This window comes from Lissotriton vulgaris, unplaced genomic scaffold (assembly GCF_964263255.1).
Source record: "Lissotriton vulgaris unplaced genomic scaffold, aLisVul1.2 SCAFFOLD_1103, whole genome shotgun sequence".
Classification (NCBI taxonomy): domain Eukaryota; kingdom Metazoa; phylum Chordata; class Amphibia; order Caudata; family Salamandridae; genus Lissotriton; species Lissotriton vulgaris.
The window spans coordinates 364,881-380,995 of NW_028254634.1; the positions used below are offsets into that span (position 1 = coordinate 364,881).

At 46.5% G+C, this 16,115-nt stretch overlaps 1 protein-coding gene across 8 annotated transcripts in view; it reads left to right on the top strand.

The window, feature by feature from the left end:
• LCP2 (lymphocyte cytosolic protein 2) overlaps nt 1–16,115 on the top strand; it is a 622,000-nt gene that overhangs the window by 289,440 nt on the left and 316,445 nt on the right. For 5 of the 8 annotated variants that reach the window (XM_086951712.1, XM_086951709.1, XM_086951711.1 and 2 more), the window contains one exon: nt 11,477–11,514. In XM_086951712.1, the coding sequence (XP_086807838.1) occupies nt 11,477–11,514 (38 nt within the window). The remainder of the gene's footprint in view (nt 1–11,476; nt 11,515–16,115) is intronic. The other 3 variants (XM_086951714.1, XM_086951710.1, XM_086951717.1) reach the window with 1 other exon arrangement.

Consider the following 16,115-nt stretch of genomic DNA (forward strand, 5'->3'; position numbering starts at 1 on the left):
ATATTTTGTTTTCACAAATTTCAGGGATTGATAGGATTCTTTCTGTGAAGGCAGACCCTCAGCCCAAATATGGAAGGCAATCCCCATGACAAACATCTGTCTTTTACTTCTTTACATATGATTGAATTTTCTGGTCTTTCCTGTCACCCGTGATGGCCTCATCCACACGTGAAGTGTAGAATTGAAGAATGGTAGGACAGTTTTTTACAATCTATTTAATTTTTATATATTTTCGGCTTCCAAAATATAAGACAGTATGGAGAACAATCTGTTTTCTAAAAGGAGCCTGAAAAGAACCTGGCAATACTTAAAATTCTAAATTTGGAGAGGTGTAACTGTTAGAACCGGCTGTCTCTAGTTGGCAGAGGTATGCACTTCTGACAAATAGGGACACACCTTTTCTAGTCAGGGCGAGGGGATCACACCCATTGATAACCCCTGCTCACCCCCTTGGTAGCTTGGCAGAGCAGACAGGCTTATCTCAGAGGCTGTGTGTTAAGCATTTATGACCACATACAGTAATAAAGTGAATACACTACAAATGGACACGACACAGTAGTATTATAAAAATAAGTATTTTTATATAAGGCTTAGCACAAGACCAAATAACGACAAAAATATACCACAATCTTAATAAATACTCTTGGAAGGAAAAATAATAGTTCAAGTGTAGTTTATTCTTAGCACAAAGTCTTTAGTATCAAAAGCAACTCTTCTTCTGTAAAACACAGTTCTTGGCAACAATGTAACCCACACGGGAGTCACACGACGTCGAGGCAAAGTTAATCCAAAGGTTCGGCGTCGACCGCGAGGAGCGCTACGTCGAGCCCGGAGTCGCACAGACCCCCACAGCACAGTACCTTGGAAAAGCGAAGCACACGATGATCAGCGGCGTCGAGATGTCCGGCGTCGCGTCTTCGGCGTCGATCCGGCCTCGGAGTTGGGGCGACCTGCAGCGGCGTCGACAGATGTCAGGCAGGAGCAGCGTTCACGAGGTGAAGCAGGATACGGCGTCGTCGTCAATGTCGATGTTGACGTTGCAAGAGTGAGCAGCGCTCACGGCGTCGAGAGGGCACAAAGTCGATGCGATCAGCAGCGGTGCAGACACGAGGTCCTTTGGAGCTGGAGCCGAACTCACTACTCACTGGCGTTGCTCGTGGCGTCGATCGGGCCCGGCGGCCGGCGTCGAGGAAGCGGGACACTGGAGCCGTTACTCACGATGTCGAGCTGGATTCGGCGACGTCCGTCGGCGTCGGGATTGCTGGTTCTTTCAGAGGTGCTGGATTCACAGGTTCCAGCAAATAGCACTTTTAGCAGATTAAGTCCTTTAGCCCTGTGTCTTCAACAGGAGACTGGCACTCTTCCAGCCCTTGGAGATTTTCTTAGCAAAGTTTGAGAGTACACACACAGTTCCTCTCTCCTGGTTCCTTGGCAAAAATAAAGAAGCAATGCAGGATTCCCCCCAGCAAACAGCACACTGGCAGAAGGGGTAGGCAAGTCCTTGGATCAGCAGGCTTCTTGTCCTTGGTTTCAGGGTTCCTTGTCAGAAGTGATCTAAAGTCTTGGTTCAGGGGTCCTCCTCTTATACCCCTTTTTGGCTTTGATCCCTTTGTCCATGCAGGGGAATTTCCCAATATCCTGGGTCTGTTGTGGGTGTAACCAGGCAGAGGCACCTGGCCTATTCACTGATCAGGGCTGGGTCCTCAGACCCCCAGCAGGAGGTGGAGCCAGCATTGTCACTGGCAGGAGCAGAGCTATCGGCCTCCTGGCAGGAGGTGGGGCCAGGATCGTCCACGGCAGGCACAGGGCCATCAGTCGCCTGGCAGGAGGTGGAGCCAGCATTGTATCAGGCAGGGCAGGCTATCAGCAACTACTCTCCCCCGACTCTCAACGCAAATGTCCCACTCATCCCACACTGACTCATCAGATCTCTGGAGCCACCCAGCTCCTGTCACATACACACCAAACCAGCAGAAACCAGAAATAGTTAGACAAGAAAATAGCCACTTTCTAAAAGTGCTATTTTCAAACCCAGAGTCCAAAAACCATCCACACAAATGGATGCGTGATTAAACCCCGAGTTCAGGGATACCAAACTCGACATTGCACCATGCTCCCCGAGCCAGCTAGGATTATAGCATTAATAATCCTGACAGCCCATTCTAACTTATGGAGAGCAGGTTACCTTACAATAGTGAAAAACGAATATGGCTGTAATTCACTATTAGGACATGCCAACTTGGTCAGGCTTGTCCCATTTTATGCTTACAATGCACCCTGCCCTCAGGCCTACCATAGGGGTGACTAATATGAAGTTAAGGGAAGGTTTAGGGACTGGCATGTAGGTGTACTTGCGCAGTCAGTGTGACAGTACCAGACTGCACGTAGGTCTAGCAATGGCAGACCTGAAGACATATTTTTACTAGGCCGCTCCTGTGGGTGGCACAACCTGTGCTGCAAGCCCACGAGCAGCATTTGTATTTACAAGCCCTGGCACTCCTGGTGCACTAGACTAGGGACTGACAGTAAACCAAATAAGCCAAACATGGAATTCAATCAATACAGTAATTTAACATAGGGAGCACTTGCACTGTGGCACTGATCAGCAGTGGCACAGTGCCCAAAGCAGTATAGCAAAAACATCGTAAAACAGTGGAGGCAAACAGAAAAAATGGAGGAGAGCCTCAAGCCAATGATGCCAGGTTTAACACGTGTCCCCTCCAGCTGAAATGTGGGGAGAACTACCCTTGACCTAGGGAGTCCTCATCACTAAGGCGGAAAAATCTGGACAGACCATCAGCATTGGCGTGATCTGTACCAGGGCGGTGTTCCACCGTAAAGTCCATCCCCTGTAGAGAAATGGACCACCTCAACAGTTTTGGATTCTCACCCCTCATCTGCATCAACCATCTGAGGGGCCTGTGGTCTGTCTGAACCCGGAAGTGAGTCCCAAACAAGTAGGGTCTTAGCTTCTTCAGCGCCCAGACCACAGCAAATGCTTCTCGCTCTATCGCACTCCACCTCGTTTCCCTGGGAAGTAACCTCCTGCTGATGAAGGCTACAGGTAAGTCTCGGCCCTCTTCATTCACCTGATCTAGAACAGCCCCCACGCCATGCTCTGAAGCGTCCGTCTGGACAACAAATTCTTTAGAAAAGTCGGGTGCCTGGAGTATAGGTGCTGTGCACATTGCAGTTTTCAGGGTGTCAAAGGCCGTTTGACAGGCGTCAGTCCAGATCACATTTCGTGGCTGCTTCCTGGAAGTCAGCGAAGTTAAGGGATGCACAATGTTACCATAATCCTTGACAAACCTCCTGTAGTAACCTGTGAGACCTAAGAAGGCTCTCACCTGAGTTTGGGTTTTGGGCGGTGCCCAAGCCAGGATGGTATCAATCTTGGGTTGCAGGGGGGCCACCTTGCCGCTCCCTACTTGGTGCCCCAAGTACACCACAGAACCCTGCCCAATCTGGCACTTACTGGCTTTGATCGTGAGGCCTGCTCTGCGCAGGGCCAACAACACTTCCTGGAGGTGGCGCAAGTGTTCCTCCCAGCTGGCGCTGAACACTGCAATGTCGTCCAGGTAGGCGGCACTGAAATCCTCCAGTCCAGCCAAGACCTGGTTGACCAACCTCTGGAAGGTGGCAGGGGCATTCTTCATCCCAAAGGGCATCACCCGGAACTGGTAGAGCCCATCTGGTGTGGAGAATGCTGACCTCTCCTTTGCCCCATCAGTCAAGGCGATCTGCCAGTACCCAGACGTCAGATCAAACGTGCTAAGGTACCGGGCAGCCCCCAACCGATCTATGAGCTCATCAGCTCTCGGGATGGGGGGCGCGTCAGTCTTGGTGACTGAATTGAGTCCTCGGTAATCCACACAGAACAGAAGTTCTGGTGAAGCACCAGGCGCTGCAGCCTTCGGGACCAGGACCACTGGGCTGGCCCAAGGACTGCTAGAGGACTCAACCACCCATAAGGCAAACATTTTGGAGACCTCCTCCTTAATGTATGCTCTGACCTTGTCAGTCACCCTGTAAGCCTTGTGCTTCACAGGAGTGCTGTCTCCGGTGTCAACATCATGGGCACACCAATGAGTGACACCAGGAACCAAGGAAAACAGATCAGGGAATTGTCCCAACAGTTGGCGGCAATCCTGCTTCTGCTCAAGGGTCAGTGTGTCAGAGAGGACAACACCATCCACTGACCCATCTTGCTCTTTAGCACACAGGAGGTCAGGAAGAGGTTCACTCTCCTCCTCCATTCCAGCATCTGTAGCTAGGAGCATGCCCACTTCGGACCTTTCAAAGTAGGGCTTCAAATGGTTGACATGCAGGACCCTCAAGGGGTTCCTGGGAGATTTCAAGTCCACCAAGTAGGTGACATCGCTCTTCTTCTCCACAACCTTAAACGGTCCAGTCCACCTGTCCTTGAGCGCACAAGGTTCCACAGGGGACATGACCCAAACTTCTTGACCAGGCTGACGCTCTACCAGAGTGGCATTCCGGTCGTACCACCGCTTCATCTCCTCCTGGCTGGCCTCCAGATTTGCCTGAGCTAGATCTCTGAAGCGCCGAGCCTGGGTCCTAAAGGCCAGCATGTAACTGTATACATCCTGGGGAGGTTTCCTGGGAGATTGCTCCCAGCCTTCTTTGACCAGACTCAAAGGTCCTCTTACCGGGTGACCATACAAAAGCTCAAAGGGGCTGAACCCTAGAGACTTCTGTGGTACCTCACGGTAAGCAAACAACAGGCATGGCAAGAGGACTTCCCATTTCCGCCTCATTGGTTCTTCAAGACCCATGATCATGCCTTTAAGGGTCCAGTTGAATCTTTCAACCAGCCCATTACCTTGAGGGTGGTAAGGAGTGGTGAACTTGTAGGTTACCCCACACTCCTTCCACAGAGACTTCATGTAATTGGAAATAAAGTTGGTGCCCCGGTCTGACACCACCTCTCTGGGGAACCCCATGCGGGAGAAAACACCCATCAGTGCCCGTCCCACCACGGGGGCCGTCACTGTTCGGAGAGGGATGGCTTCCGGGTACCGTGTGGCATGGTCCACCAAGACCAGGATAAACCTGTTGCCCAGGGCTGTCTTGGGGTCCAGGAGCCCAACAATGTCAATCCCCACCCGGTCAAAGGGGGTACTGACCACTGGAAAAGGTTGGAGGGGAGCCTTCTGCTTCCTTCTGCTTTTCCCACTTGCCTGGCAAGTGTGACAGGTTTTACAATGGATGTCTACATCCCTTCTCATCTGAGGCCAATAAAAATGGGGGACAAGCCTGTCATAGGTCTTGTCCTGCCCCACATGTCCAGCTAAAGGAACGTCATGAGCCAAACCCAGTAGGAAGGCTCGGAAGCTCTGGGGTACCACCAGCACACAGGCTGACTCAGGCTCAGCAGCCTTAGGCTCGCTATACAGGAGGTCATTCTCCCAGTAAACAAAATGTGACCCTGACTAATCACCTGAGGTTTGGGCTGAGGCCTGCTGCCTCATACCCACAAGAGAAGGGCACACTCTTTGTTCTGCACAAAATTCTTCCCTGGAGGGACCACCATCCTGCTGCCAATGGGTCAGCTTGGGCAGGTCTCCCAGTTCAGCAATTTGTTCCCCTGTGAGCTCCAGGGCATCCCCCTCAGGGTCTACCTCCTCCTGGACCACGGGAACTATGGGGGCCAGTTTCCCGCGCCTCCTGCCTCTTCTCTTCACAGCTGGGTCCTGGGCCATACTTTCAGGCTCCGGGACCCCATCAACACCCTTACTTGCTGTCATGGATCGAGTGGTTGCACACACCCACTCTGGCACACCCAACATTTTCAAATGTGTCTCCCTCTCCACCTTAGCCCAAGGGGAGTCTAAATCATTGCCCAGGAGACAATCAACAGGCATGGCGGGCCTCACACCAACCTGAAGAGTACCTGAAACTCCCCCCCATTCAAAGGAAACTTGAGCTACCTCACACTCTTTCTGGGAGTTGTCAGCAGCTATCACGGGGTAGAATGCGTGGGGAACCACCTGCTCTCTGGACACCAAGTGACACTTGACAGCTGTCACACTCGCTCCGGTGTCTCTGAGAGCTTCCACTCTATGGCCATTAATGGTCACCCACTGCCTATACTTATTAATGTTACTAGGCAGAGGGGGTGTAGGGACCATTTCCATGTCTCCTAGCGAGACCAGGGACATCTCTGTGGGACCCCTCCCACCAGGGACAACCATCTCCTCCCCTCCCAGGGCTACACTCACCAACTGACGGGGGTGCACGCGGCGGTGCACCAGAGTCCTTCATAGGACACTGGGGATCATAATAACGATGCCCCACCTGCTTACACACATAGCAGGTCACCGGGCCCCTATGAACAGGTTTACCTGTCGGGGCCCCTGACTTCTTCTCAGGGGGAGGCTGGGAACCCTTCCCTTGGTTCCCTTGGGGATTACTTTGGGGCCCTTTCTGGGACTCCTTCTGTTTACCCTTGTCTCCCCCACTCTTCTGCTGGGGACCCTGCCCACCTTTGGCTGAGTCTCCCACTGGACCCTTGTGGACCCTGGTACTGACCCAGCGTTCCGCCTCCTCAGCAAGTTTTCTAGGGTTAGATATCTTGCTATCAATAAGGTACTGAGCGCAGCTCTGGAAAACAGTTATTAGACAAATGCTCCCAAGCAAACAAATCATAAAGAGCTTCATAACTTTCCACTTTGCTGCCCTTTACCCAACCATCCATGGCTCTGCAAAAAAAAGACACATATTCAACCCACGTTGTACCAGGCAACTTCTTACATTCTCCAAAGGCTTGTCTGTACTTTTCTGGGGTTAGGCCATACCTCAACATTAAAGCATCTTTCTTATGAGCATAAGACATCCTATCTTCAACAGGCATATCTAACAGGGTATCTCTTCCCTCATTCACAAAGCGACCCCACAACCCCGCTCCCCAATCCTTCTCAGGGACCCGGTGGGCCAACAATGCTAACTCATATGCTTTAAACCATTGGCCAATATCTTCATTCTTATGATAATCTTTTATCACATCTTTAGGAAAATAAAACCTACTTTCTGCAGGCACAGATGGGATGCTGCCACCAGAGGGATTCAATTCTAACTTTTTAGCTTGGATCTCAAACTCCCTCAACTTGGTATCACGCTCCAAAGCTAACTTTTCTCTTTCAAATTCCAACCTTTTGATCTCCAAATCAGCTTCTCTCCTACCTCTTGCATTTTGTAATTCCAACTGCCCATTTATCTTAAGCCTTGCCATTTCCATGTTGTATTCTTGCTCTTTCGCCCTTTCTTCTCTTTCTTCAGGGGAAAGACCTTTGGAGGAAACACTGCTACCGGGAGAGGACACAGCTCCATTCACTGGCGCCTCCTCATCCCCTTCCACTGGCGGTACCACCACTGGATCAGTGGGATCTCTGGACTCTAACCAGGCTGCAATGCTTTCAGATAATCCTCTTTAATTTCGAGGCCTGTGGTAGGAACTTTAAACTGCTTGCAAAAGTGTTGCAGCTGCTTTTTCTTGTATTTCTTTATCTTCTTCCTATCAAATTCCTCCACAACAACAACAACAGGGGCAGTGACTCCGTTGTCACTCATGGTCAAAACTGGCAGTGTTAAAAAAATCAAGCTTCAGAAAAGCGGAGAACAAAATTAGAATCCTTCCAAATTAGATTGTGGCTGCGCTATGGTCTGCTTTCACTATGTAGCGCACACAAAACACTGCACATGGGTCATAAATGCAAGGTTCAAATCCTCACCGCTGCGTCCAATGTTAGAACCGGCTGTCTCTAGTTGGCAGAGGTAAGCACTTCTGACAAATAGGGACACACCTTTTCTAGTCAGGGCAAGGGGATCACACCCTTTGATAAGGTACACACCCGTTACAACGCATCTTTTACTCCGCACTACCATTACAACGCGACTTTTACAACGCATACCATTACAACGCATTGCGCTGGGGGGCGCTCTAGGATAGGGAATAAGTATAATTTACTATCCAACACCTTCCCTAGGGTCCACGGGGACTGGAGTTAGAATAGTAAATTATACTTACCACTATCCAGCACCTCAAAGCGCTATGCGTTGTAATGGTATGCGTTGTAATGGTCGCGTTGTAACGGTAGGTAGTTGTAATAGTATGCGTTGTAACATGGTACATCCCTTTGATAACTCCTGCTCACCCCCTTGGTAGAGCAGACAGGCTTATCTCGGAGGCTGTGTGTTAAGCATTTATGACCACATACAGTAATAAAGTGAATACACTACAAATGGACACGACACAGTAGTATTATAAAAATAAGTATTTTTATATAAGGCTTAGCACAAGACCAAATAACGACAAAAATATACCACAATCTTAATAAATACTCTTGGAAGGAAAAATAATAGTTCAAGTGTAGTTTCTTCTTAGCACAAAGTCTTTAGTATCAAAAGCAACTCTTCTTCTGTAAAAAACAGTTCTTGGCAACAATGTAACCCACACGGGAGTCACACAACGTTGAGGCAAAGTTAATCCAAAGGTTCGGCGTCGACCGCGAGGAGCGCTACGTCGAGCCCGGAGTCGCACAGACCCCCACAACACAGTACCTTGGAAAAGCGAAGCACACGATGATCAGAGGCGTCGAGATGTCCGGCGTCGCGTCTTCGATCCGGCCTCGGAGTCGGGGCGACCTGCAGCGGCGTCGACAGATATCAGGCAGGAGCAGCGCTCACGAGGTGAAGCAGGATACGGCGTCGTCGTCGATGTCGATGTTGACGTTGCAAGAGTGAGCAACGCTCACGGCGGCGAGAGGGCACGAAGTCGATGCGATCAGCAGCGGTGCAGACACGAGGTCCTTTGGAGCTGGAGCCGAACTCACTACTCACTGGCGTTGCTGCTGGCGTCGATCAGGCACGGCGGCCGTCGTCGAGGAAGCGGGACACTGGAGCTTTTACTCACGATGTCTAGCTGGATTCGGCGACGTCCGTCGGCGTCGGGATTGCTGGTTCTTTCAGAGGTGCTGGATTCACAGGTTCCAGCAAATAGCACTTTTAGCAGATGAAGTCCTTTAGCCCTATGACTTCAACAGGAGACTGGCACTCTTCCAGCCCTTGTAGATTTTCTTAGCAAAGTTTGAGAGTACACACACAGTTCCTCTCTCCTGGTTCCTTGGCAAAAATAAAGAAGCAATGCAGGATTCCCCCCAGCAAACAGCACACTGGCAGAAGGGGTAGGCAAGTCCTTGGATCAGCAGGCTTCTTGTCCTTGGTTTCAGGGTTCCTTGTCAGAAGTGATCTAAAGTCTTGGTTCAGGGGTCCTCCTCTTATACCCCTTTTTGGCTTTGATCCCTTTGTCCATGCAGGGGAATTTCCCAACATCCTGGGTCTGTTGTGGGTGTAGCCTGGCAGAGGCACCTGGCCTATTCACTGAGCAGGGCTGGGTCCTCAGACGCCTAGCAGGAGGTGGAGCCAGCATTGTCACTGGCAGGAGCAGAGCTATCGGCCTCCTGGCAGGAGGTGGGGCCGGGATCGTCCATGGCAGGCACAGAGCCATCAGTCGCCTGGCAGGAGGTGGAGCCAGCATAGTATCAGGCAGGGCAGGCTATCAGCAACTACTCTCCCCCTACTCTCAACGCAAATGTCCCACTCATCCCACACTGACTCATCAGATCTCTGGAGCCACCCAGCTCCTGTCACACACACACCAAACCAGCAGAAACCAGAAATAGTTAGACAAGAAAATAGCCACTTTCTAAAAGTGCTATTTTCAAACCCAGAGTCGAAAAACCATCCACACAAATGGATGCGTGATTAAACCCCGAGTTCAGGGATACCAAACTCGACATTGCACCATGCTCCCCGAGCCAGCTAGGATTATAGCATTAATAATCCTGGCAGCCCATTCTAACTAATGGAGAGCAGGTTACCTTACTATTGTGAAAAACGAATATGGCTGTAATTCACTATTAGGACATGCCAACTTGGTCAGGCTTGTCCTACCTTATGCTTACAATGCACCCTGCCCTCAGGCCTACCACAGGGGTGACTAATATGAAGTTAAGGGAAGGTTTGGGGACTGGCAAGTAGGTGTACTTGCGCAGTCAGCGTGACAGTACCAGACTGCACGTAGGTCTAGCAATGGCTGACCTGTAGACATATTTTTACTAGGCCGCTCCTGTGGGTGGCACAACCTGTGCTGCAAGCCCACGAGCAGCATTTGTATTTACAAGCCCTGGCACTCCTGGTGCACTAGACTAGGGACTGACAGTAAACCAAATAAGCCAAACATGGAATTCAATCAATACAGTAATTTAACATAGGGAGCACTTGCACTGTGGCACTGATCAGCAGTGGCACAGTGCCCAAAGCAGTATACCAGCAAAAACATCGTAGAACAGTGGAGGCAAACAGAAAAAATGGAGGAGAGACTCAAGCCAATGATGCCACGTCTAACAGTAACTAACCCATCAAAATATATCTATATATCTATATATTTTCACTAAGAATCCTCCTTTTACCGAGAGACAGCGGCACTCCACAACAAAATATATATACACATGGTCATTGTTAAACTTGCTGTAGTGAGATCTACATACAGTGTATGTGTTCTCATAACCTAAGGATATATATACATATGGAACTGACTTGAAGTGTAGAAGCGTGTTGGTGAACTGAAGTTGAGGACTTTTTTTGGTTTCAAGAAGCCTTAAATAATTTGAATAATTATCCTATCGATCCCGAAGAGGTGTTGTTTTTAGTAACCAAACATAGCTGAAAAGTGATTAGCCAATGTGACGTTTTGAAACTCTGAAGGGGAAAGTCTAACAAGTCAGTATTCTAGTGAGCAACAACATATATGTCAAATAAAGAAATGGATGTTGTGCAAATGATATGAAAGAGTGCTGTACACAAAAAACATTGCTAAGTTAGATAAATGCGTAATGCATGACAAATATGAACGTGTGGATTTATAAAAAGTTGATCAGGGCGTTTTATGTGCTTTGTGAGTAGTATAGTTACAAGGTCACAGTCAGAAAATTATCTGACATAAATATTCAGACCTGAATATTGTTTATGGAAATATTACCCCATTGGAGTTAATAATGGAATATCTAGGGGAAGATATTTTGTAAACAATATATTAAGGACACAATATTTACCTCAGACTATTTTGGATAAGATTTTCAGACATGCACAGTGGTACAATTTGTACTAATTTCCTAACAGAAGGAGAACTAGACTGTGACAAAATCACTGAACCGAATCATTAGGAAAAGGTAAATGGAAGTAGATTGTTGGGACATGGACACAGGCTCAAGGTCTTGGGGCAAGGCCATGGGGAGAAGTTCACTGCATCAAAATCTCGACAGATGGTCACTGGACAAAGACAACTGGGCAAACACACTGAAGCGTAGTGACTGGAACGTGGACAGGGATAAAGAGTGAGGCCAGTGCACAGTTGTTTGGAATGATTTATGCTGAAAATATGTATTTTGTTTTTCAGCAGAACAAAGACTCGAAGAACCTGGATGGTCGTCATTTGTAAGTATTACAAATTAATTGTACATCTTGCAAAATGTACAAATGAAAACGTACATTTGCTTTTACCAGAAAGCCAATCCTTTGTAATGTGCATTAAATGTTTTACTCTATTCGTTATGTGTCTTCTAGTTGTTTTTGAGACAGGGGCTTGACAAGCTGTCTCACCAGGAATGTATTTCGTCACTGCTTCATCTGAATTTCATGGTCATTGTTACATTTGCTTTAGTGAGATTTACAGTGTTTGTGTTGGTTCTCATAAACTAAGGATTCACAAATGGAGAGACCTTGTAAGACATAATGGCTAGAATCAAATGCAAAGAGTAGGGGTAGCAACACTGACTGTAAAGTACCAACTGGATATCGCTTGTCAGGGAATGGGGTAGCAAAATCATTGGACCAGCTCTTTTCTCAAAACCTGTTGTGCTGCTCTATCATGTCGTGTTCATAATGTAAAGTCTTTAGTAGATAGTATATGCATAACGGCCAAGGGATGCCTACATATTTGGTACATGATGCATTCACACTTGGCAGCTCTAAATATGTGCAGAGAAGTTGAAATATGTTCTCAAATTATTTTTCAAAATGTAGCTCAGTCATCTGTATGCATTCTAAGTTGGAAGAGCTTGGATAACAGCAAATAACAAGAGAATGATTCTATAAATATGTAATGCGGCAGGAATATGAACATTCACACTAGGACTGACATACCTTATATAAGCAGATATGATTGAACTGCTAGCTTGTTGTACCATTGTCAACTGCGTGATTTGCATAACTGATTTCTTCAGTCTGCCTTGATGGCCAACATTGGGAGGGCCTGTATAAATATATAAACATCACCCCCCATACTGATGAAACTCCATTTGCTCCCCTTGCTGGTCTGCACACCTTCAAAAGAAAAGCACTCCTGCTTATCTTGCAGACAAGATCACAATCTTTGGTGCTTCTTGGGCACATAAGCAGCCAAGACACAGTCAACTGCAGACTAAAAAAACCACACACACAAAAACAGGTAATTTACATTTATTCACTAGGATCTGGAACACGATTATCCTATCCCTCAGGACTGCCCCAAAACTGCTCCAATTTCGGAAAGAGTTGAATTCTCACCTCTTTACAGAACACTACATCGCAATGCATTACCTGTCCGTAAACTAGCTCTCCTATTACTTGTTGACTTTGAGCTTCCCTTTTTTGTATTCAAATATTTTTATTGAGTTTTGTTTTTCCAAAGAACAACATAAAGCATGAAATAGCAGCTACAGAGAGATTGCAATTGAAAAAACAGCCAGGGTTATAGCCACATTTAACTTGTATATCTGTGAGTTGAATCATATCTTGAACAGAAATCAGAGGGCAATAAAGGTGTATATTTAGTATATCACACACAATGGCACATGTATGAAACAGAAGGAGATCGGGGAGGAAAGAGAGAAAAAGAAGAGGGAGGAGGTATGAATACTGAATAATGGGATTGTATGGGGAGAGTCTCCAGATATGGTTCAGGGCAGGGTAATCTTTTATCGCTATGAGTCCAGTTTGAACCATAAAATGCGAGAGGATTGTTTGTTAAATGACTCATTATGTAAAAGGTTGTTACCACTCTTGATAAATTCAAAAAGAACAATTAATGGACAGAATACTGCACAATGTCAAACATTTACCCCAGTACAGAGATCTGGGCCAAATCCCTTGCTTTCCATTTCAGACACTCACCCCCAGCCACGGATCTTTATTGACTCCATCATTGTTCTTTAGCTCGCTTTGCCCCCCCAGTTCAGACCCAACCATATGCAAATCAGTCTTGACCCTGTTCTCCATGGGAACAGTCCAGCCCGAACTTTCAGGCCAAGTACTTCCTGGACTGGAAACAAGCATCCTGGGACCAGTGAGCTAAAGAATGATCATGTATGCAACCCAGATCTGTGACTGGGGGTGAGTGTTTGAAAGGGGTCAGAGCTCTGCCCATCATCCCCTTGTGTTTGTTGGCAGGGTATGTCCAGACATGTGTCTCTTGCTCACTTTGCCACTGGATTCAAGCTAGCCTGGCTGATGAGAGGTTTTACCCCGAAACTGGTCACAGGATGCTTGTTTTCAGTTCAGGGAACACCTGGCTCGGCAGTTCGGGCTGGACTGAGTCAAGACTGATTTGCATATGTCTGGGTCTGAACTGGGGTGGCAAAGCGAACTAAAGAACAATGCAGATCCGTGACTGGGAGTGAGTGTCTGAAAAAGTTTCAGCGCTCAGTCCATCATCTCCTTGTGACCACTCTTGATAAAACATACCCAAGCCCACCAAGTACTGTGTGAGATGTTGTTATCATTATTCCAATTAGCAAGGTTCATTTTAATGCCCATTGTAAGCAAAATATCAATGAGGGAACAGTCCCAAGATGATAGTGGGCTTAGTGTTTCCGAGTGTGATGCTGCATGAATACCTGAGAGATAATGGTAAGCAATAAAGGAATCTGTCAAGCAGCAAGTATTCTAGATCACCTGTAGGGTTTTGGCAATGCCAACAAGCAGTTGACAACAAAAGACCACTCTTAGTTACCCGTCCCAGAGTCCAGAATGCTCCTCTGTATGTTGTCCAAAGTTTTCATTGTAAGATAAGACTGAACCTTTATGAAGTAGCATAGATTTCCATATATTTGGCCATTGGGATGGTAAGATTGAATCAATGTTATATTTAATCCATGACACTTCCCATGATTTTTGAATGTCGCATGTTAATGATTGAAATGTTTTTGTAAGCTTTTTTTGATAGATTATGGAGAGTGTGTTTTTTGAAAACCTCTAAGAGCTACGTTAAGAGACAGGAAGTTATCAAAAATCAATTGGTTCGAGAATTAATTTAGATGTTAGTGTGGCAAATGTTAGTGGGTCATCCGGGGAGGTAATGGCTTTAGGAAATGGTAAGCCAAGAGAGGCCCATCTTTCCTAGAAAGAGGGGCTATGATCAAGTTTTATGAATGGTTTTAACCATTGGGGGGCTAACTCTGAGCCTTTGATTCTGTGAGGGAAGCATTTATCTAATGGTTTGACTGTGGAGACAGAGTCTTTAATGATTTGGTAAGAATGAGGTATCTTAATATGTTTTGTTGTTAGAATGTTTATAGGCGAGAGGGAAAGTTAGGTCCAACTGTATTTCCACCCAAGGAGGGTGATGAGGAACAGATGGGTGCAACCACCAGATGATTGGTAAATCTAATAAGGCAATTTGATAGGACATGAAATTAGGGAGGGTAATACAACCCTGTTGTTTATTTCATTGCAATTTTCAAAGGGAAATTCTTGCCTTTTTTTCCTTTCCAAATGAAACCTGATATTTGGCCATTGAGAGATGTAAAGAAGGAGTTGGAGAAGTGCAGTGGCAGCATATTGAGATAAAAGTTGATTTGAGGGGCAAATAAAATGTTAACAGTTTCAGTCCTACCCCACCATGTAATAAACTTACTTCAGTTAACTTTTTCATTTTTGAATTAGTATGAAGAGAGTATAGTAGAGGTTTGATTGATAGAGGGAACAATAATAGGAACATGGGAGAACATTGCCTCGTACCTTGATCTAGATTAAAAGCATTGGAAATGTGTCCATTAAGTTTAATGCGGGCTATTGGGTTATAGTATATTGTCATGGCAAGGCGAATAAATCTTGAACCTAGATTGACTTTCTCCTAGGTGGCTTGAAAAATGCATTAATGCTTGCGCCACTAAATTCTTTGAGCAAATGAAAAGAGAACTGATGGATGGAAGGCAGAAAAATCAAACATTCACCCCAGGCACAGATCTGGGTTTAATCCATTGTTGTTGTGCTCATCACACCACCCCAGTTTGGACCCAGCTATTTGCAAATCAGTCTTGACCCTGCTCCCTACTGGAATAGTCCAGCCCAAACTACTGGACCAGGTCCTCCCTGGACTAGAAAACAAGCATCATGGGATCACTTTCGGAAAAATTATTTGAGTTCGGATCCTCAAGAACCTCATATTTCATTATCCAGGATCGAATTTTAGGGGCAGAATCAGAAATGTTTAGAGTAATAGTGATGCCTGCATGGTCTGATATAACAATAGGTTCAATGGTGGGATTAGATATAGATTGAATCAGGGAGTTGCTAATAAAAAAAGAATCAATTCTGGATACAGTTATGGGTATGAAAGTAAAAAGTTAAAATCACTACCCTTTGGGTTGTGAAGGCACCAAACATCCGTTAAATCATTGTTCTTGGTAAGTTTATGAACCAGAGCATGAGAACGATTGTCCCTATATGTATATTGTGATAATCTATCCAAGGTGGTGCCATAGGATACGTTAAAGCTGCATGCTAATATAAACTTGTTGTTGGGAGGTGTTTTAAGAATTCTCTAGTTTAGAGATGACCATAATGTTGGGTCCCCTATCATTAGGGTATAAATGTTTGCAATTAAAGGGAGGAATTGTTTTGTGATTTTGAAGATTAGCCATTCTAGCGGGCAATAGTATCAAGCTAAAACCCTGCATGTTTTGAAATCAAGGTGCATACCCCATTCTCCTTATTGCAATTGGGGGAGGAAGCAAAGTCAGATATCCAATTATGTTGCATGCTACAGGCTTCAGACA